The sequence below is a fragment of the Dipodomys spectabilis genome, unplaced genomic scaffold (assembly GCF_019054845.1).
Source record: "Dipodomys spectabilis isolate Male_0828 unplaced genomic scaffold, ASM1905484v1 ptg000024l, whole genome shotgun sequence".
NCBI classification, from domain to species: domain Eukaryota; kingdom Metazoa; phylum Chordata; class Mammalia; order Rodentia; family Heteromyidae; genus Dipodomys; species Dipodomys spectabilis.
Window position 1 is genome coordinate 15,086,015 of NW_024870701.1, and position 23,061 is coordinate 15,109,075.

At 41.2% G+C, this 23,061-nt stretch overlaps 1 protein-coding gene across 1 annotated transcript; it reads right to left on the bottom strand.

Annotated features, from left to right (window-relative positions):
* Nucleotides 1-282: 282 nt before the first annotated feature.
* Nucleotides 283-22,419, bottom strand: LOC122104260 (zinc finger protein 396-like). Its single transcript, XM_042675002.1, is given in 6 exon segments — nt 283-513; nt 15,720-16,225; nt 20,321-20,463; nt 20,746-21,133; nt 21,688-21,752; nt 22,196-22,419. Coding segments are annotated over 6 exon segments (1,557 nt in total).
* Between the last annotated feature and the right edge of the window lie 642 nt (nt 22,420-23,061).

Genomic DNA, 23,061 nt, shown 5'->3' on the forward strand with positions numbered 1-23,061 from the left:
CGTGGAGGCGGAGGGAGGCAAACCCCCGCGTTGCCATGGAGACGCGCTCCGGGCGGGGGAGGGGCGGCCTGACTACAATGACCGCATTGAGGACGCTCGGCCTGGCTCCTCCGCGGGAAGAGCCCCCGCGTTCCCTTAGGCCAGTTTGGGGGTTGCGTTGTTGTTGTTTTTTTTCCCCCAAAGGAAAGAACGCTGCTGTTGATAGTCCTCACGCCTCCCAGGCCGCTTCCCGTGGTCCTCACCGCAGTCATCTGAAAGAAACGTCCTGTGGCCCGGGAGCTTTTAGTTTGCCCATTTCACAGCCAAGATAAGTGAAGCACTGATGTGTAACTTGCCATGGACTACAGGTTTGTCAGGGGAGGCAAGGCTTTGTACCAGAATGCAGCTTGTATTTCGCTTCCCGCTGCGAATGTTGCAATGCTCTACCTTACCAAGGCCAAGCAGGTGCTTGGAGGAGGATGCCACCGCGAATTTGCAGAATGCATGGTCATCTGGCGTCAGGCTAGTTACGCCCTTACAAATCAAAAAAGCTGCAGATTTTAAAAGCAAAAAGGCGACCACTTCATCCTCCTATTTATATTCCTCCACTGCACACCACATACTCAGCGTGACTTGAAAACTCTTTACACTGGCCTGCAAGGTCCCCCACCCACCCACCCACCCACCCCGTGGTCGGTCTGCCTCCCTGCCCTCCGGAGGGAAACGCAGGCATATCATACCTCAGGAGCATCCGCCTCCACCTTCCCTCCTCCAAGGCTCCATATTTCTCTCAGTACTATTCTAAGTGATCTTACATATTTACCCATGTTTTGAATGTAAATCTCACACAAGCAGGGACCTTGTCAAGACTTGTTCACTCACAGTAATGTCACTGTCTCAGGATGCTGACTGTCTGGTACACACAGAACTTGTTGAACAAATGAGTGGTGGACAAGTTATATTGTTGTCTTTTCTCAGTCACATGTCAGGCCTCAGAAGCCACACAAAAGAGCCCTGTTGTTTAAAAGTCTTGTGGTCACACATGTGGGTGCAGTTTTCCAAGACATTTGGAGATCCTCAAGCTTGAGTTTTTTGTCTCATTTGGGAAAGCGCTTCCACAAAATGCCCTCTGCTGAGTTAATGAATAAGAAAGCAAATGAATAGCAACTAGTAGTACTGCACTATTTTGAACTCTAACCAGAACCTATCTCCTCCTAACTCCTTGCTGCTAACTCCTGGACTTTTGTTTTTGTTTTTTCAATGTGGGAGGCTGCAGAAATCTAGCCTTTTCACTTTCCTCCTTGGCTACTGCCAACAACCAGCTGGTCTGTTCTTTGCAACTGTTCTCTCTTTTATGACTTCTAAAGGCTAGCTCAGGGCATTTCGTTTTATTTTACTTTAAGGAGTTTCTATGTGTAATTAATATTGAAAAATAAAAATGATAAACATCAAACCAAAACACTTGAGGAAATGTTGCAAAATTTTATGAAATGCTTTGCCTATGATTCCCTATTCTGTTATCCCCAATTACTTTTAAAAAAAATAGTGAATGGAAACCAGAGAGATCCTTTTCCTCACTGTGCTACTTTTTTGAAAAAAGGGAACAACATTCACCCACTTTAAAACATCATCATTCTAAGCACTATTGTGGAAACTTTTTCCGGATGGTAGCCCTAGTTGCCTTATTAAGAGCCTGGTCAACAGAGAGTGTTCTGTACATCTGGGCAGTCTGGGTGTAAGGAACATCTGCATACCAGTCTTGACAACCTTACACACATCCATATAGGCAACAAAGGCAGAACCAGAGCCACAAACCTATAGGAATCCTGTCAGGACATCCATTGATCCTCTTCAAACAAACATTGGTACCAGCTAGGGTTCACGTTCACATTTTCTGCCAATTAAAAATTAAAGGGGCCAGGTGCTGGTGGCTCACGCCTGTAATCCTAGCTACTCAGGAGGCTGGGGTCTGAGGATTGCCAGGTCTGAGATCAACGCCAGCTGGGGCTGGAGTGTCCTTGAGATTCTTATCTCCAATTAACTACAGGAAGTGGTCTGTGACTTAAGTAGAGTGCTCCCCTTGAGCTGAAGAGCTCAGGGACAGCACCCAGGCTCAGAGTTCAAGACCCACAACTGACAAAATAATAATAATAATAACTATCATTAATTATAACTGTTAGCAAATTGAGTCCCTTCCTATAGCCTAGTACACTCCTTCCCCTCTCCACAGCTTAGCAGGCTCCCTTCCTAAGCAACACTAGGCTCATGTAGTAAAGGCAGTAAATAATGAACTTCCAACCCCCTTTACCTTGGGATGGCACTTCTCTAGGGCAGCTACCACCATATAAGGCAACAAGAGCCCCTTACAATAACCTTCAAGTTTGGGCAATTGCAGAACACTTATCTACTATTTGGACAGCAGCCATAAATCCTAGTCTGCCATGATGAAGCCCCTGGCCTGCAGTCCACACCAGGGTCTCTGCCTCCTAGTCCCTTCTAGCCTCCCCCAAACCTCCTAGGTTATATAGGTCACCCCAGACAATAGACATGCTGCTTCTCATTCCTCCCTCGTGAGAAGGAGTCTTGCCGGCCCCCTTTCCTGGCAATAATCTTTCTTGTCCTCTGTACCTGGATGTCTTTGTGGTTCTCTGGCAAAGTCTATTAATCTTAATTTTGCTAAGAACAACAATAATAACAAAGGGCAGAGAAGTGCTTAAACAAAGCAGGTTTATTGGCAAGTGAAAGAGCAGTGAAATGGACTTCTTATGTCAAATATCTTTTCTACATCAACTGATATAACTGTGGGGTTTTATTGATACTGTGGATTATCTTGATTATTTAACTACTGAACTAACCTTATAGTCCTAGAATAAAACTCACTTGATTCCAGTACAACATATATTCTCTGTATTTGCCTTATCATTGTTCTGTTTAGGTTAGATAATTTCTACTAATCTATTTTTCTCATCTCCATTCTTTCACTGAGCACTAATGTCATATTTTTAATTCTAAAATTTTCATTTGGCACTTCTCTGTGTTCTTCTATTTCTCTTTCTGTCCTAATATCTGTCTCTCCACTCTTTCACTCTTATTTCTTTTCTTTTTTTGGGGGGGGGGGGGTCCGGTCGTGGGGCCTGAACTCTGGGCCTGGGCGCTGTCCCTCAGCTCTTCAGCTCAAGCTGAGCACTCTACCACTTGTGCCACAGCAGCACTTCCAGCTTTTTTCTTTTTCTTATGTGGTGCTGAGGAATCGAACCCAGGGCCTCATGCATGCAAGGCAAGTGCTCTACCACTGAGCCATCTACCCAGCCCCTCACTCTTATTTCTTAAGCATAGTTATAGAACCTGTTTAAAGGTACTTTGCTACTAATTCTACCATCTTTATTATCTAAGCTTTGGCATAATTTGATTTTCTTTTTCTTTGCAAATTGAAATTCTGAGTTCTTCCTATGCCTAGTAATTTTATTATACCCACACATTTAGAATGTTACCATATGTGGTGTATTATTTAAGTATGAAGAATGTTTATTTGTCAATTTGTTGATTTTTACCAGGCAATTTCCCTAGCTGGAGACAGCCCTAAAGTTCTGTTCATTATGTGAGCTGGGCTTCCAATATCAGGTTTTCAAACATTTCCCGTGCAGTTCTGGCCTGTACTTGTATGCGCCACCTAGTGGCCTGTATTGGACTTACAGAAGATCCTAGGTCCTCAATATTCATGGTCTGAGGTTCAGAATGGCAATCTGGAAGGGACTCAAGGAATTCATAAATATAGAGTGTGATTTGGACTCACATTCTGTGAATCCTCTAAGTATTTGTATTGTTCTAAATTATGTCTTTAAGAACATTCATTTTTCAAGTTTTTCTTTTTAAAAAAAATTCTGGTAGAATATAATAAGTTTATTAGAACAAGAATTATATAAATTTTCTTTTTTTTTTTTGTTTAGTGATACTGGGGTTTTCAACTGAAGACCTCACACTTTCTATATAGGTGCTCTACCATGAGTCATGCCCCCAGCCTCTTCCAAAGTGTGTGTGCATGCATTGTGTGTGTATGTGTACCAGTCCTGGGGCTTGAGCTTAGGGCCTGGATGCTGTCACCGAGGTTTTTTGCTCAAAGCTAGCCCTCTACCACTTGAGCCCAGCTCCATTTCCAGCTTTGTGATGGTTAGTTGGGGAGAAGACTCTCATGGACTTTCTTGCCTGAGCTAGCTTTGAGCCACCATCCTGAGATCTTAGCCTCTGAATAGGTAGAATTACAGGCATGAACCACCAGCATTCAGCTTTTGCAAGATTTTAAACTATGGTAAAATATGACATAAAACATAACACTTTAGCTGCCCTTAAGTATACAATTCAGTGGTATGCAACCATTACCTACAATGTATCTCAAGAATTCCATTACTCAGCTGGGCGCCAGTGGCTCACACCTGTAATCCTAGCTACTCAGGAGGCTGAGATCTGAGGATTGTGGTTCAAAGCCAGCCCAGACAAAGAAGTCCATGAGACTCTTATCTCCAATAAACCTCTAGAAAACCGGAAGTGGCACTGTGGCTCAAGCAGTAGAGTGCTTGCCTTGAGCTGAAGAGTGCAGGGACAACACCCAAGCCCAGAGTTCAAGCCCCATTACTGACAAAAAAAAGAATTCCATCACTCTAATTTAAAACTCTATATCCATTAAACAGTAACTCTGATGCTCCCTTCTCCCCAGCTTTGGGTGACCACCATTCCATGTTATGTTTCTGCGAACTTGCCTACTCTAGGTACCTCAGTATAAATGGCATCATGTATTTATCCTTTCTTGTTTGGCTTGTTGCACTTAGCATGTCTTGAGAGTCATCTCATTGTAGTATGTTATTGGAATTTCATTCCTTTGAAAAGCTAAGTAATATTTATGTGTATACCACATTTTAACCCATTTATTTGTAGAAGTGCATTTGAGTTGTTTGTCTAATGTGAGTAATATTTTGCATCCAGAAGCATCCCTAACTAATATAGGTCGCTGAAGACAATCGGAGAAGGTAGAGTGAAAACACGGGATTATTAGTAATACTGAAGGCCCAAATAAAGTGATAGTTGCTAAGCACCAATTTTATTTTAGAATATTTACTATCACTAGAAATCAACCTAATGGAAGTGCTAATATCACAATATTTTTTTAAAAAATGTTAGCCAAACTCATAGTAATTCTCTATTTAAACAAAGTAGTACCATATACTCATCAGGAAACTTACATAAATGCAAAGTAATTCAAAATACATAGCAATGCTCTTTCTAAAGATTCATTACATACTTAGATCACATAGTTCTCCCTACTTTTGGGGATTATTCATAATAAAGAGAACATAATCTTACAAAGTTTATGGTGGCATCTGATTTTGAATCTTCCATCATATTCACATAGGACTTAAAAAACTCTAAAAAGTAAGCAGTAACTTTGCAGTAGATACCTCTGGATTATCTGTTTCAAGACATGGCTTATTCCTCTCTTTAATTACAAAGAGAACGAGCCCCAAATAAAAAGACTCTCATAGACTGATAATAATAATAAAAAAAAACCCATAGCCAAGTGCTGGTGGCTTATGCCTGTAATCTTAGCTACTCAGGATGCTGGGATCTGAGGATCACTGTTCAAAGCCAGTACAGGCAGGAAAGTCTGAGGGACTCTGATTTCCAATTAATCACACAAAAAAGCCAGAAGTGGCACTGTGGCTCAAATGGTAAGTGCTAGCCTTGAGCAAAAGGACCTCAGTGACAGCACCTAGGTCCAGAGATCAAGCCCTAGGACCAGCCAAAAGAAAAAAAAAAAAGAAGAAGACACAATCCTACAAAAGCATAATCACTATCACAAAACTATATAAGAAAATTTGCATTTATCTGTTTCTCTACTATTTCTCAGTGTACAAAGCAGACCACACTAATTCTACATTTTTTTCTGAAATTACTCTAAGTACTAGATATGGCTGGATTTTTTTTGGGGGGGGGGGTCCAGTCATGGGGCCTGAACTCTGGGCCTGGGTGCTGTCCCTCAGCTCTTCACCTCAAGGCTAGCGCTCTACCACTTGAGCCACAGCGCCACTTCCGGCTTTTTTCTTTTTGCTTATGTGGTGCTGAGGAATCGAACCCAGGGCCTCATGCATGCAAGGCAAGCACTCTACTGCTGAGCCACCTTCCCAGCCCATGGACTTTTTTTTTTTGTCAGTTATGGAGCTTGAACTCAGGGCCTGGGTGCTGTCCCTGATCTCTTTCACTCAAGGCTAGCACTTGACCACTTTGAGCCGCAACTCCACTTCTAGTTTTCTGGTAGTTATTTGAAGATAAGAGTCTCATGGACTTCGGACTGGGAAGGTGGCTCAGTGGTAGGGCTTCCTTTTCCACACAACCTTGGTACACTTCTTAGTTATATACTGTATTTGCTAATGTTTATGCTAATCTGGTTCCTCATCTCTTTCTCTTCGTTATATTAAAATGATCATCAACCTTTTGTAAATATCAGTAGAACTGCCATGTTTGTTATGAGAATATTCCTTTTGTTCAGGCTATGCCTTAAAGACTTTTAGAAGTCATGTTAATTGTAAGGATTTCTTTTACAACATAGGAAATTATTTAGTCCTGGCAATACTGTTTAGGCCTACAGTTTAAGCCTCTTTGTTCACTCACCTCCTTACAATGACTATGTTATATTGCACATATTCTTTTGGGCCTCCTCAATGCTATTTTCAGAAGATAAAATAGAGAATTTTCTTAAAACAATTTAATCTCCGTGTCTGAAGTCGGGAACTGTGTTCAGGCTCCAGCAGCCAGTGGCAGAAGAAGCCCCACCTGTGTGCCCAGGAGGGAGTCTGAGCAGATTAAATCCAAGGTACCTGGCTGAAAACAGGATCTGCATACAGGCTCCAGCGGCCAGTGCAGTATACCCAGCCCACCACGTTTGGCCCAGAGTCCCCTTGGGAAGGAAGTCAAGCAACCTAGGTTACCGGTCCCTGGCTGAAGCTGGGAATTACGAGCTGGTAGTGGAAAGAGCCCAACCTGGGGGGTCCCCCCAGGCAGGAATCCAAGTGGCCTTTGCTGGGTTCCTGGCTGAAGTTGGGAACTGCACTTGCCGGCTCCAACAGCCTGTGAAACAAGCCCCACATGTGTGCACCAGTCAGATTAGGCTGTTTCCTGGGTGAAGTCAGGAACTGTGGGCTCCAGCAACCGGTGGAATACATCCAGCTCACCAGGTTCTTCCAAGAGCACCCCTGGGAGGAAACATGAGCAGCCTAGGCTGCTGATCCTTGGCTGAAGTTGGGAACTGCCTGTGGCTCCAGCAGGTGGCTGAATGAGCCCTACCTGTGTGTCCCAGGAGGGAACCCAAGCTGCCTAAACACCTGTCCCTGACTGAAGTCAGAAACTGTGCACACACCTCGGAAGAGGGTAGAGTGTGTCTGCCCACCAGAATCAAAAGTGAGCCCTACATGGGTCAGACTAGCAACTGGAGGTCGGCCCTTCCCCGCAACAGAACTGAGACTGGGCAAAGTCCTTCTTAGCCAGCCTAGGGCTGAGAGCAGGCTTCAACAACTGACTGAGGAACCAACCCAGAACCAAGTGAAGGCAGCCACCTATTGACCAAAACAGTCAGAGTTCAGGATTTGACTCCGATAATCCCTGCATCCTCATGCAAAATCACAGTGAAAAATTGCGAGATTCATCAACAACCAAGACAATAAACCATCCCACAAGGCCAGCAGCCACCCAGGGAAGAACTACAGTGAAAACAAAAAAGAAATGGAATACAAATGCTGCATACAAAAGTAAATAGGCAATGACCCAAAAATTAAAGTGAGAAATGGATCAGAAATTTAAAGAACAAAAAAAACAAATAATCAAAAGAGATCCAGGACTTCAAAAAAGAGATACACTCAAGAATAGATACAGTACATACCTCAATAAAGGGCAAAATTAACACTTTGAGAACTAACAGAGAAATCATAAATGGTTCGATTTCCTCCATGCAAACCACAATGGAAGCCATAGAATGTCAGGTACTGAAGACAAAATGCAGTAACTGGGGAAAAAAAGTCACAGATATTGAAAAAACAATCAAAATATATCAAAGGGAAGTCCAAGAACAGGCAGACAATGCCAAGAAATTTAACGTTCATATAATTGCGGTTGAGAAAGGAACACCAGGATAGAGGGATGCAACACTTAATAAAATTATCACTGAAACATTCCCCAATCTTAAAAGAGAAAATCCCATCTACATAACAGAAGCATACAGAACACCTAGCAAACAGGATCCCAGGAGAAACACTTCTAAGCAAATCACAGTAAAAATGCTAGATTTGAGTAACAAAGAAACAATCTTGCATACAGCAAAAGCAAAAAAGGAGCTATACTACAATGGGGAACAAAATCAGAATCATTGCAGATCTCTCCACACACACACTGAAAGCAAGGAAAGCCTGGAAAAGAACCATCCAAGCCCTGAGAACCAATAACTGCTAACCTAGGCTGGTATATGTAGCAAAGCTAGCATTCACATTCAATGGAGAAACTAAATTTTTTAATAGTATAGAAAAACTAAATGAATCCATAAACAATAAGCAAACACTACAAAGAATATTAAGAGGTGGAATACAATATGAAGAAAACAATCAAGATTAGGTATCCACATCAGACTGATATCACTAGGAGACCAACTTAGTAAACACAGGAGGAAAGAAAAGAAAAACTTAGGAAAGCAAGAAAATAACAGGAAACACAATGCACCTCTCTATAATAACCATAAATATTAATGGACTCAGTTCACCAATCAAAAGAAAACTAAAGATTGGATCAGAAAACATGATCCATCCATTTGTTGTCTTCAAGAGACCCATCTCACAGCCAAAGATAAAAACAAACTCTAAGTGAAGGGATGGAAAGAGATCTCCCATGCAAATGCTTCCAGCAAGAAGGCAGGAGTTGCCATCCTGATATCTGTCAAAAATTTTCATTAAAATCAATACAAAAAGACAAAGAAGGACACTACATATTAATACAGGGAACAATCCAAGAAGAGGATATCACCATTATCAATTTATACTCTCCAAACATTGTAGCACCCAAATACATTAAGCAAATACTCTCAGACTTACAGAAATAAATAGACCCAAATACAATATTGGTAGGAGACTTTAATACTCCACTCTCACCAAAGGACAGGTCTACCAACCAGAGGATTAGCAAAGAAGCCTCTTAATTAAATGATACCATATCTCAAATGGGTTTAATAGACATCTACAGAGTTTTACGCCCAACAACAACCCAGGACACATTCTTCTCAGCAGCCCATGGTAGTTTCTCCAAAATAGGTCATATCATAGTTCACACAAAGACTTTAAGCAAATACAAGAGGATCGATATAATCCCTTGTTTTCTATCTGACCATAACGGAACCATCTAGTTCTCAATAACAAAGCATACCATAGATATTAATCAAATACATGGAAATTGAACAGCATACTTCTAAGGAACACTTGGGACACAGAAGAAATTAAAGAAGAAATCAAAAAGTTCCTACAATTCAATGAAAATGAATATCATCACAAAGAAATCTGTAGGACATAGCCAAAGCAGTCCTGAGGGGCAAATTTATTGCTCTCAGTACACACATCAAGAAAATAGACAGACCAAGTAAATAATCTCATGGTACAACTAGAACTGCTAGAAAAGCAAAAAAAATATATATATATATTGAACAAAATAAGAGCTGAAATTAACAAGATAGAAACTAAGAAAACTATAAATAAAAATTAATAAAAAGCTGGGGTGTTTTTTTGGAAAAGAAAATTATGGACCTCTGGCAAGATTAACTAAAAAAAGAAGAGAGGAGACCCAAATCAATAAGATCGGAAATGCTGCAGGATAAATTACAACAAACATCCAAGACATCCAAACAATCATAAAGAACTATTCCCAGAATCTATACTCACTAAGGAAGTAAAGCCTAGCAGAAGTGAATGAATTTTTAGAGAAATAAAAATTGCCCAAAGTGAACCAAGAAGAAATAAATCAATTAAATAAGCCAATAACTTACAATGAGATAGAGGAAGCAATCAGAAGTCTTCCAATAAGGACAAGCCCAGGACCAGATGGATTCACTATGGAATTCTATAAGAGCTTTATAGAGGAACAAATAACCATACTCCTCAAGCTCCTTCGTGAGACAGAAGTAGAGGTAGAAATCCCAAACTCATTTTATGAAACCAATATTACACTCATCCCCAAACCAGGCAAAGATCCAACAAAAGAGAGCTATAGACCAATCACTTTGATGAACACAGATGCAAAGCTCCTCAATAAAATTTTAGCCAACAGAATCCAGAAACATATAAAAAAAAATCATTCACTATGATCAAGTAGGCTTCATCCCAGAGATGCAGGGATGATTTAACATATGTAAATCAATTAATGTAATCCATCACATCAACAGATCCAAGGTCAAGAAGCACATTATCTCCATTGATGCGGAAAAGAATTTTGATAAAATTCTTCACACATTCATGATAAAAGCTTTGGAGAAAATAGTAATAGAAGGACATTCCTTAAAACAATAAAAGCTATATACGACAGAAAACTACAACCAATTCTCCTAAAATCAGGAACAAAGCAAGGATGCCTACTCTGTCCACTCCTCTTCAATATAATTCTCCTCTTCAGTATAGTTCTGGAATCCTTAGCCAGAGTAATAAAGCAAGAAAAGGACAGTAAAGGGATCCACATAGGGAAGGAAGAAATGAAACCATCCCTATTTGCAGATGATATATTATACCTTAACGACTCCAGAAACTCCACTCCCAAACTCCTAGAACTTATGAACAAACCACTTTGGCAAAGTAGTAGGATACAAAATTAACCTACAAAAATCAGTTGCCTTTCTGCACACCAACAAGGTACAAGCAGAAAGGGAAAACAGGGTAACAACCCCACTCACAATAGCTTCAGAAAAAATATCTGGGAATTAACCTAACCAAAGATGTAAGGGACCTATTTATGAAAACTGTAAAAGCCTAAAGAAAGAAATCAAAGAAGACACCAGGAAAAGAAAGACCTTCCACGTTCTTGGATAGGCAGAATCAATATTGTGAAAATGGCCATAGTGCCAAAAATGATATACAAATGCAATGCAATTCCCATGAAAATCCCAATGGCATGCCTTTTTTAAAATGATTTTTTATTGTGAAAATAGTGTACAGAGGAGTTACAATTACATGGGCAAGATGAGTACATTTCTTATCAAGCATTGTTGCCTCCTCCTTTGTTTCCCCTTCCTATCCCTTCCCAACTCCCCCTCCACCCCCATCTCCCTCGCCGCCCCACCACTGCCAAAGTTGTAAAGTTCGTTTTTCAACATAAGGACTTGTACATCTTGTTGTTGTAATGGGTACACCTGTATCCCTATTTAAACAATTTGTTTTTTCCCTTCCTCTCCACAAATTATACCAACATCAAATACAGTGAAAGCAGGGGTTATATCGTGGGGGAAGGACATACAAAGCAACAAAGAAATAATCTTATAAATATGTAGAAACAAACACATGAAAGAAAAAACATTTGAATATTTATCTTGGGGTTCATTTTGCCTAACATCAACTTATCTGACCTTTTCTGCTTGACTCAGACATATACTAGTTATTGCGAATAAGGGAAACCATGGGGCCTTTGTTTCTTTAGGCCTGACTTACTTCACTTAATATAATTTTTTCCAAGTCTTTCCATTTCGTAACAAATGGGGCAATGTCATTCTTTCTGACAGAGGCATAGAATTCCATTGTGTATATATACCACATTTTCTTGATCCATTCATCTACTGAGGGGCATCTTGGTTGGTTCCATGTCTTAGCTATGGTAAATAATGCTGCAATAAACATAGTTGTGCTGGTAGCTTTAGTATGGTCTTGTTTGTGATCATTTGGGTAAATGCCCAAAAGTGGGATTGCTGGGTCATATTGGAGCTCTATATGTGGAGTCTTTTGAGGAACCTCCATACTGCTTTCCAAAGGGGTTGAACAAGTTTACACTCCCACCAACAATGCAGTAAGATTCCCTTCTGTCCACATCCCCTCTAGCATCTGTTGTTATTAGAATTCTTGATTTTAGCCATTCTAACTGTGGTGAGGTGGTATCTCAAGGTTGTTTTGATTTGCATTTCTTTTCTGGCTAGGGAGGTTGAACACTTCTTCATGTGTCTATTGGCCATCCTTCTTTCCTCTTCAGAGAAGTTTATCTTTAAGTCTTTAGCCCACTTAGTTATTGGCAGTTGTTTCTTTGAAGATTTGTTGTTGGGGGATTTAATTTTTTGAGTTCCAGGTACATTTTAGATATGAGACCCTTGTCTGTTGTATGGGTAGTGAAGATCTTCTCCCAATCCCTGGGCTTTCAATTGATCTTGCTAGCTATGTCCTTTGCCATGCAAAAGCTCTGCAATTTCATGCAATCCTATTTGTCCAACCTTTCTTTGATTTGTTGTGTTTCTGGGTCTCTATTAAGAAAATTTTGACCTGTGCCAAGGAGACCTAGGGTTTCTCCTATTCCATCCTGTAATGTTTTCAGAGTGTCTGCTTTGACTCCGAGGTCTTTGATCCATTTGGAGTTGATTCTGGTGCAGGGTGCTATATAAGGATCTAGCTTTAGTTTTCTACAAGTAGTTAACCAGTTTTGCCAGCACCATTTACTGAAGAGGCTGTCTTTCTTCCATTCTATTTTTTTAGCTCTCTTATTGAAGATTAGATGGCTATAGGTCTGTAGGTTCATTTCTGGGTTTTCAATTCTATTCCATTGGTCCTGAGGTCTGTTCTTGTGCCAGTACCAAGCTGTTTTGATTACTATGGTTTTGTAGTAGAGTTTGAAATTTGGTATTGATATTCCTCCAGCACCGTTCTTTCTGTTAAGGATTGTTTTTGCTGTTTGGGGTCTTTTATTGTTCCATATGAATTTTTTGGATTGCCTCTTCTATTTCCTTGAAGAATGAGGTTGGAATATTGATAAGAATCGCATTGAACTTGTAGATAGCGTTGGGAAGTATTGCCATTTTCACGATGTTGATCCTTCCAATCCAGGAGCATGGGAGGTTTTGTCACTTTCTAAGTTCTGTTTTGGTTTCCTTTTTCATGTTTTTAAAGTTTTCATCATAGAGGTCCTTCACTTCTTTGGTTAATTCCTAGGTATTTTATTTTTTGTGGGGCTATTACGAATGGAGTTGCTTTTCTCATTGTTGGCATACAGAAAAGCCATTGATTTTTTAGGATTAATTTTATAACCTGTTACTTTGCCAAAGTTTTGGCTCAGCCTGAATAATTTGGGAGTGGAGTCCGTGGGATTCTTTAAGTACAAGATCATGCCCAATGATATTCTTTACTGAAATAGAGAAAACAATCCAAAAATTCATATGGAACAACAAAAGACCTAGAATAGCCCAAGCAATTCTAAGCAAAAGAAACAATGCAGGAGGGATCATCATACCAGATTTCAAGCTCTATCATACAGCCATAATAACAAAGACAAAAATAAACTGAAGACCAATGGAACAGATTAGAAGATCCAGAAATAAAATCACATACCTCCAGTCAGCTGATATTTGAGAAGAGAGCAAAAGACATACAGAGGAAGAAACACAGTCTCTTCAACTACTGGTGCTGGGAAAACTGGGCAGCCACATGCAAAGGACCCCAGCCTGTCACCATGCACCAACATCAATTCAAAATGGATTAAAGGCCTTAACATCAAACCTGAAACTCTGAAACTACTGCAGGACAGAGGAGGAGAGACACTTGAACTTATAGGCACAGAGAAGAACTTCCTGAACAGAGTTTTAGGGTCAGAACAAATTGAAGAGAGACTCAACTAAAAAGTTTCTGCACAGCTAAAGACATAGCTATCAAAGTAGAAAGATAGCCAACCAATTGGGAAAAAATATTTATCAGCAATATATCAGACAAAGGCCTAATATCCATTATATATGGGGAACTCAAGAAACTAATCCCTCCCAAATCTAACAAACCAATCATTAAATAGGGAGGGAATTAAGAGAGACTTCTCAGAAGAAGAGATAAAGATGGCAAAGAAACACATGAGGAAATGTTCCTCATCCCTGATCATAAAGGAAATGCAAATAAAAACAACCCTGAGATACCACCTTACCCTAGTCAGAATGGCCCATATCCTAAATTCAGCCGATGACAAATGCTGGTGGGGATGTGGAGAAAAAGGAACCCTATTTCACTGTTGGTGAGAATGTACACAAGTACAACCACTTTGGAAAGCAGTCTGGAGATACCTCAAAAAGCCAAATATTGACATCCCCTGCCATGACCCAGGCATACGACTCCTAGGCATCTACCCTGAGCAACAGGAACCAGGAAACAAGGACACATGCATTTCCATGTTCATTGTTCACTGTTTACAATAGCCAAGATATGGAAACAACCCAGATGCCCCATTACAGATGAATGGATCCAAAAATTGTGGTACCTACATGCAATGGAATATTATGCAGACATTAGAAAGGACAAAATAATGGCATTCACAGGGAAATGGATGGAACTAGAAAAAAGTCATTTTGAGCAAGGTAAGCCAAGAGCAGAGAGACAAATGGCATGTGGTCTCCCTGATGTGTGGATGTTAAACTCAAAATGCAAGGAGATACAACAAAGCAAATAGGACTCAAGAAACAAATGGCCTCTACTTAATTTGTTGTATCATTTCTAAATGACTCTGTTTTCTTGACCTCATATATGGTATATAAATATGCCCATCTGAGGGAAGTTAGGAGGAGGGCACAGAATCAGAGGGAAACAGGGGAAAATATACAACAGAGGGGCCCATCAGCTGCACTGGACATTGATGAAAATGAACTAGGCAACTAAAGGGCAGCGCTGGGAGGGAGGGAATGAAAGGGAAAGAGGGAACGGCTGACACTAAGCAAAAGGAAAGAAATGTACATATCACTCGGAAAAAAAATGGTGATATTAAGGACACAGGCTGACCCACTGTAACAATGGGATGTACAAGACACTATGTTGAAAACGAACTTCACAACTTGGTGGGGGGAAGAGTTGGGGAGGTGGGGAGGAAAGGGATGGCAGGGAAAAAACAAAAGAGGAGGTAACAATGCTCAATAGGAAATGGAGTCATTACCTTATTCATGTAACTATAACCCCTCTGTACAGTATCTTTACAATAAAATATATACTAAAAAAAGAAATAGTTGTATTGTCCAAGCTTATAGAATTCACAAACTTTACAGGCCATGATAATGAAAATTTGCCTTGTGAAGGTTAAAATATGTTTGTGACTTTAACTAAGTATCACTATCCCACAATACTGTGAAATTTGTGAAACTTATTTAATCATTTAGTCTCAATAAAAAATTATTTAAGAATAAAAATGAAAAAAGATTTAATCTTTGGTCTTTATAATGCTAGTGCTCAAGTTATGAAATAGGGGAGGATATTTCTGTGCTGAATAGTGCACATATTCCTTCTCAACGAGGAAAAATGTACTTGGCTAAAAAGGACAAATATCTAAAATAGTGTTGCTTAGGGATGAAAAAGTGAATTAGGCTTTGGAATCTTAAACTCCTGAAATTGACTCTACACTTGTAAGCAGAAAAGCAAATATTGGCATGAACTACTTTATAATTCTCTCCCATGGCTTTTATGACCCTGGAAACTGGTAATTACTAAAACCATTAGTCTAACTAACAGTGACTATACCTTGTCTTTTCTTATTCTGCGAAAGCTCTGAGTATGTGCTTTGATTCCCTCATGACACACTGATGGGACTTTTTCTGTCCTGTGTCTTTTTCGATGTCGGAAAAGATTAGAGCTCTGACTAAAGGCTTTGTCTCATTCATGACACTTAAAGGGCTTCTCCCCAGTGTGAGTTCTTCAATGCTGAATCAGAATGGCACTTTGGCTGAAAGCTTTCGCCCACCGGTCACACACATATGGCTTCTCCCCACTGTGGATTCTCTGATGTAAAATAAGGGCTGAGCTCTGACTAAAGATTTTTCCACATTCATCACACTTGTGTTGTTTTCTTCGAGAGGGGTTTCCCTGTCTTCTTTCAAACCTGCCATCTTGCTCCCAGGTTCCTCTAGATGTGAAACTTGGGGAAGCATTCATAGGAAATGTGCTAGAAACATCACAATGCAGGTCCACACCTGAGAAAGTTTTCTTCCTTGAAGCAGATTTCCCATTTATAGTTTTGGTGTCTTCATCTGAAACAATAAATATAAGAGCACATGTCATCATCAGTTCTCTGATCAAAAAGAAAGGAGAATAGACCAGTTCAGAATAGATTATAGCTGTCTGTCTGTCTGTCTGTCTGGAATATTAGCTAGCCTGTTTGTAAAACAACATTGCAGAATGGAAGATGAAAAGTGTAAGATGCTGAGATGATAGTCAAAAGAAAAGATTTATATACTGAGGAGGCATCAACTAGAAAGATTCAAAGCTGGATTGGGAGCATAGTCCAACTGGCAGAGCAATTGCACAAGCAGCTTGAGAACCTGCGTTCAATCAGAGAAAGACAGAGTGTGAGTATGGGTGAAAGGATAGGCCAGACACTGGTGAAACTCTGGCAGAAAAGAAAGGACCTAAGAGATGAAGAATTATTGAAATAGAGAAGCAAATGAAAGGAGAGGAGTCAAACATGAGCAAAAAGAAAAACAATAAAATAAAAATGTACTGATAAGTGAATCGATAATCAAGCAAAGGACTGAGCTAAAGAAAGGCAAGGGATTAAAAAAGAACTTGGAAAATAAAAACATAAACTTTAGACAAAAAAGGGAAGATTATAGTCTAGATAATTGGCACCTCAGCTCAGGGCTACACAGGACACTCATCTATGAGAAATGTTTATTTATGTATGTATTTATAGCACTGGCCGGGTGGCTAAGTTCCCTGTACTATTTTTGTATTACATTTAGTGTTATGAAAAAGAGGCTATGGCTGTGGATGGGCTGTCGTCACTCAAATCTAGCTTGGGGCAGAATGCCTTCCAACTCAGGTGTGCCTGGTACTCCTGTACAACCACTCACTCACAGGTGACTATGGCAACTAAGTTTGCATCTTAATTGAAGGACTTTAGAAATTCTCATGGTGATAGTTTAACAGAAGTGGCTATAGCCGGGCGCCAGTGGCTCACGCCTGTAATCCTAGCTACTCAGGAAGCTGAGATCTGAGGATTGCAGTTCAAAGCCAGCCCAGGCAGGAAAGTCCATGAGGCTCTTATCTCCAATAAACCACTAGAAAACTGGAAGTGACGCTGTGGCTCACCTTGAGCTGAAGAGCACAAGGACAACATATAAGCTGAGAGTTCAAGCCCCACAACTAACAAAAGAAGAAGAAGAAGAAGGAGAAGAAGGAGAAGAAGAAGAAAGAAGAAGAAGAAGAAGAAGAAGAAGAAGAAGAAGAAGAAGAAGAAGAAGAAGAAGAAGAAGAAGAAGAAGAAGAAGAAGAAGAAGAAGAAGAAGAAGAAGAAGAAGAAGAAGAAGAAGGAAGAAGGAAGAAGAAGAAGAAGAAGAAGAAGAAGAAGAAGAGGAGGAGGAGGAGGAAGAGGAGGAGGAGGAGGAAGAGGAGGAAGAAGAGGAAGAAGAGGAAGAGGAAGAAGAGGAAGAAGAGGAAGAAGAAGAGGAAGAGGAAGAAGAGGAAGAGGAGGAAGAGGAGGAAGAGGAGGAAGAGGAGGAGGAAGAAGAAGAAGAAGAAGAAGAAGAAGAAGAAGAAGAAGAAGAAGAAGAAGAAGAAGAAGAAGAAGAAGAAGAAGAAGAAGAAGAAGAAGAAGAAGAAGAAGAAGAAGAAGGAGAAGAAGGAGAAGAAGGAGAAGAAGGAGAAGAAGAAAAAGGAGAGGAAGAAGGAGAGGAAGAAGCAGAAGCAGCAGCAGCAAATTCACATGGCCAGGGACATGAATTGTCTAGTTTGACCATGACTACTGGGGGTTCCTGTATCTTCAATAATATAAATGGATTGAAGGGATATGGAAAGGAAATGATGACCAGGGATTTGGAGGGTCCTCTCAAGGCTTAGTCAAAAGCATAATGTTAAAAAAAAAAAAACCTGTGATACTGGCCAAAAGAATTCTAAGTTAAATCAACATTAAATTCAATTTAGTGTGGGTCTAAATATAGCTATTATACAGTGAATTTAAGTCATTTCGTACATTTGGTCATAAATATAGCATACTCATTTATTACAGGTTTATTGCTGGTGTAGATAAAATTATTTTAGAAATGATATAAATTATATCTTTTTTTGCGAAATTCATTTTTTGACAGCTCATATTCCAATGTAACCTTAACACTTCATTATCATTATCCAAGTCCTGGCAACAGCATTTCATAGCACTGTGACTAAGGTTATCTGTAGAAACCTTGATAAGACATGACTCAGTACCACAGAATCTGTTGTGGACTTAAGAGACGATTCTGTTAGCCCATAATGGGATTTTGGCTCTGTCTGCATTGTACTGTAGAATCCTAATACTCCGTTTTCTATTTCAAGTTTCTATACATTTTTTTCTTTTTCTTTTTTAGTGTCAATCCTGAGGCTTGAACTCAGAGCCTGGATGCTGTCCCTGAGATTTTTGCTCAAGGCTAACACTCTACCGTTTCAGCCACACAGCTCAGTTCTGACTTTTTATTTTATTTTTGGTGTTTAATTGAAGATAAGAGTTTTACAGACTTTCCTGCCTGGGCTGGCTTCAAACCTGGATCCTCTGATCTCAGCCTCTTGAGTAAGTAGGATTACAGTCATGAGCCACCAATGCCTGGCTGTACATATCTTCTAATAAAACACTACTACTCATCCATGCCCCTTACTCTGCTCCCCCTCACAATGGTCATTCTATCTATCTATCTATCTATCTATCTATCTATCTATCTATCTATCTATCTATCTATCTATCTATCTATCCTACCTACCTATTTATCTACTTGATAATCTGGAGTTTGAACTCAGTGCCTTTGTTTGCTAGGGTTGGTGCTCTACTGCTTGAGCCATACCCTTGTCCCCTTTTTAACTTTCCTAAATGTTTGAATAGGGTCCCATTTTTATGCACTGCCAACCTGAGTTGTGATTTGCTTGCTTATGTTTCCCACATAGCTGGGATAATAGATTTGTACCCCATGCCTAGTTTTCTTACTGGTTGAGATTAGAGATTTCATGAGCTTTTTGTTTTCAACTGAAATCATCCTGATGTCAGCCTCCAGAGTAGCTAAGATTATAAGCATGAGCCACCGTGCCCAACCATTACACTTTTGTTGTTGTTGTTGTTGGTGGTGGTGGTCGTGGGGCTTGAATTCTAGGCCTGAGAGCTCTTCAGCTCAAGGCAAGTGCTCTACCACTTAAGCCACAGTGCCACTTCTGGTTTTCTAGTGTTTAATTGGAGATAAGAGTCTCATGGACTTTCCTGCCTGGCTAGCTTTGAACTGCGATCCTCAGATTTCAGCTTCTTGAGTAGCTAGGATTCCAGGCATGAGCCATGGGCATCTGGCCCATTACACTTCTTTTTTAAATGCCTTCAATGAAAGAAAAGATTCTTTTTTTCTTTTAGATCTGAGACCAGGACTCAAACTTGGTACCTGATGCTTTTGTACACTGGCTAGCACTCTACCAACTAAACCACACTCCAATCCCCAAAAGATTCATATACTAGCTACTTTGGGTCAGTTTTTTTCCCCCTCAATTTCTGAAGTTCTTTGGATCACTTTTACAACTGATGCAAAAAGCAATGGGAGCCAGTTTAGATGCCAAGGAACAATGTATCCAAAACAACATGACAGCAAAGTCATCTTAACACAGGAGGGAACAATTTTGCTCCTATATCTCCATGTAAAGGAGCAGCTGCCCAAGGAACAAGGAGGCAGTGGTTTCTAGGCTATGTATCTTGCAGCCCCACAGAAGGACTTCTGAGGCTGCCTACAGTGAAAAGAGATAGGAGCGATGCTGACCTGGAGGGACCTATGGGCTAAGACTGCCTGCCTGTTGCGTTAGGCAGAGCAACCATGTTTTTACCTGTTTCCTGCATTGGAACACCACATACAAACTCATTTGTGAAAAGGGCTTTAAAATGTTTTAAAACCCCAATGGAGTTGACATCAAAGATTCAAAATCTGAAGATTTAATGACTCCACACAATACCCGAGAGCAAGGTTCAGCTACTTGATTTAGTTGGTCAAATAACAGTGGAAGGTGCCATAGCAAAGAGACAGGAGGGGAGATTTGATGCCTTTGAATAAACCAGCCTATAAGTGTAGTGGGCTGTGCCCCGTTCTCTGCCCTTCGCCTCCCACCATGAACAGAGCCCTACCCCTCACCATGCTGGCTTAAGGGGTGCAGTTCCCACGATGGCCGCTGAGGCTGCTTCAAGGGCTTCCGCTGGCTTCTTGGTAATTTCGGAGTGATTTCCCAAGCTACCAGCTCATCCACAGCTGCGGCCTTTCTTAGTCCAAAAAAAGACCTGGGAATAGTTAGGTTTAACTGAAGCTGAAGAAAGGAATTGGGTATAGCCTCAAGGATAGAATAACAGAGAACAAATGCAGGATATGTCCTCCACCCAGGAAAAGGGAGGGAAAAGGTAGAGCTGTTACATCTATTTACTGGGACCCCCTTGAGTACATTCAGCCGCCTACATTTCAGGAGTGTTGAGTAGGAATATAATTTAATAGCTTCTCCTTTCCATGACATGCTTGTGTTCTGGACCCATTGTGCCTATTCATCTGCATGTGTCCTTCTTACCTGCCCAGCTGGCCCATGAGCCTCTCTCTCCACTTGCTCCAGCAGAATCACAGCTTCCTCTCCATTCTCAGGATGGTGCTTCTGTACCCATATCTGCAGCTCCTCGGGCAGGATGGCCAGGAACTGCTCCAGCACCTGCAGCTCCAGGATCTGCTCCTTGGAGTACAACTCTGGCCTCAGCCAGCAACAACAACAAAGTTCTTGGAGCTGACTCAGAGCCTCCCGGGGCCCAGGGGAATTCTGATAGTGAAAATGCCTGAAATGCTGACGGAAAGTGTCTGGGCTGTAGCAGCTATTTCAGTGGAGACTAGAACCCTGCTCTTCCTCCTCCATCTTTACTGCAATAACCTCATCAGGCTCTTCTGGAGTTTGTGGAAGGTGAGTTGATGACACTCCATTTCACAGACATTTTTGAGTGGTAATGGCTCAGGGCTGCAAGGCCTTAATCCTCAAGGAGGGGCAGCTCTCCTTGAGTATGGTTGTAAGAACAAGCAGAAACATGACAAAGGACAAAACACTTCTCAGAATCACACAACTAAGATTTAGAAACATAAGACCTTATGGAAAGCATCATCACTAACCTTAATATCAGCCATGCTTTCAAAGAAAGAACCAAAGAACTAAACTCACTAGCCTCACGTTTGTGAGTGATTCCCAACTTATTTGGAAACCAGTTACCTAGAGGCTGAGGAAATACTACCAGAAGAGATCATCTAGGGAAAAAAAAAAGAGAGATCATCTAGGATTGCAAAGGGTTCCTAGAGGACAGAAATGAGAAACCTGTGAAAAACACCTAATGGGAAGACTCAAAGAGCCAATTTCTTTATCGTGTCTCCTGCAAAAATCACAGGGAAATAGTCTCAGAACAGAAGTACTTCTGTGTGGATTTTTCAACATTTGTTGTTTTAAATAATATATGTCTTAAATACCATATTTAAATTCTCACAGAAACCATAGGAGTTATTATTGATCAGCAGGCCCTCTGTAGGTGAGGAATCTGTCACATCAAAGCTATGAGGGCAGAGCTGGGGTCTGAATTCAGACTGGCACACACTTCTTCCTCTACCACGCTGTGTGGTCAACAGGACCTAGAAGTGACCTCTGCCCCAGAGGCAGAGGAGGGAGAGATCTGCAAAGGCACATGGAGGTGAACCCTGGCCAGACAGATGGGTGGGAAGGGTTGGAATCTTTTAGGAACCTGGGGTGGGGATGGGGGTGGTGGTGGTGGTGGTTATAAGGCGAAAGTAGACTTCTGGAAGGGACAAGAGAGTCACTATCCGACACACTGCCACTTGGCACCAGGGGAAGAATCTGTGTGTGTCCACCACTGCTCTGGGTTCAAAACCAGAGATGGAGGAACCAGTACCCGCACCCCCTGCGATGGTCTAGAAGGAGCCCTAAGGCCCAGGTCCCCAGAGCCCGGGTACCAGGGATCTTTGCAGAAAGGAACTCACTTGGAGAAGGCGGGCACGAAGGTCCCCAGTGTACCCTCCCGTCCCTGGGACTCCCGCGCCTCGCGGCGACTCTCCTGGGCTGGGAAAAGCCGGGTGAGATCTCGTGGGTCTGGCTGGAGGCCAGGCCCAGTGCTCCCAGCAAGACACCCAGGGAAGCCAGATTTCAAGCTGCTTCCGGTCCTCTGGCGGCCTGGGGCCGGGCGAGATGCTGAAGCAGTTGCCATGGAGCCGAGAGAGCTTTCTCCTGTGCTCCACCGGGAGGCTGGGGACAAAAGGGAGGAGAGGGTAGGGAAGGAGAAGTGGGAAAGAGAAGGATGCAAGTCTCTGGTTGGTGCCTGCATCACTTCAGTCTTCAAGGCTGGTATCTTTCAAATCTGCATCCGTTTTGATAAGGCTACAGTATGGTTACTTTTAGGGTGAACAGGACAATCTGGGATAATAATCTTTCCATCTCAAGATCCTTAATGTTATCGTATCTGTAAAGACCTCTTTTTCCAAAGAAGACCACACGTACACGTTTCTTACATGACACGATAATTTTGAACACCATTTAAAAACTGAATTTGAATATGTTTGTTGTATTCTATTTTGGGTGAGAAAAATGTAACACATTATTTAGCACATCCTTGTAAGATCCACAAAGCATAACCGGATAAGCTGCATGTTTCGATTCCTAGTCCCGAGTCTGAGCGAATTGTTCCACTGAAATTAAATATTTCTTGTAATACTTGGGCACCACCCTTAAAACTTGTTATTTTTTCCTGTCAGGATGGGCAGCGGCCCATCATTTTATTTCAGACCCTCCTCAATCTTCACACAAGCTTTCCTTTCACAGACAGCTGAGGGTATTTGGGTCAGTCAGAGAA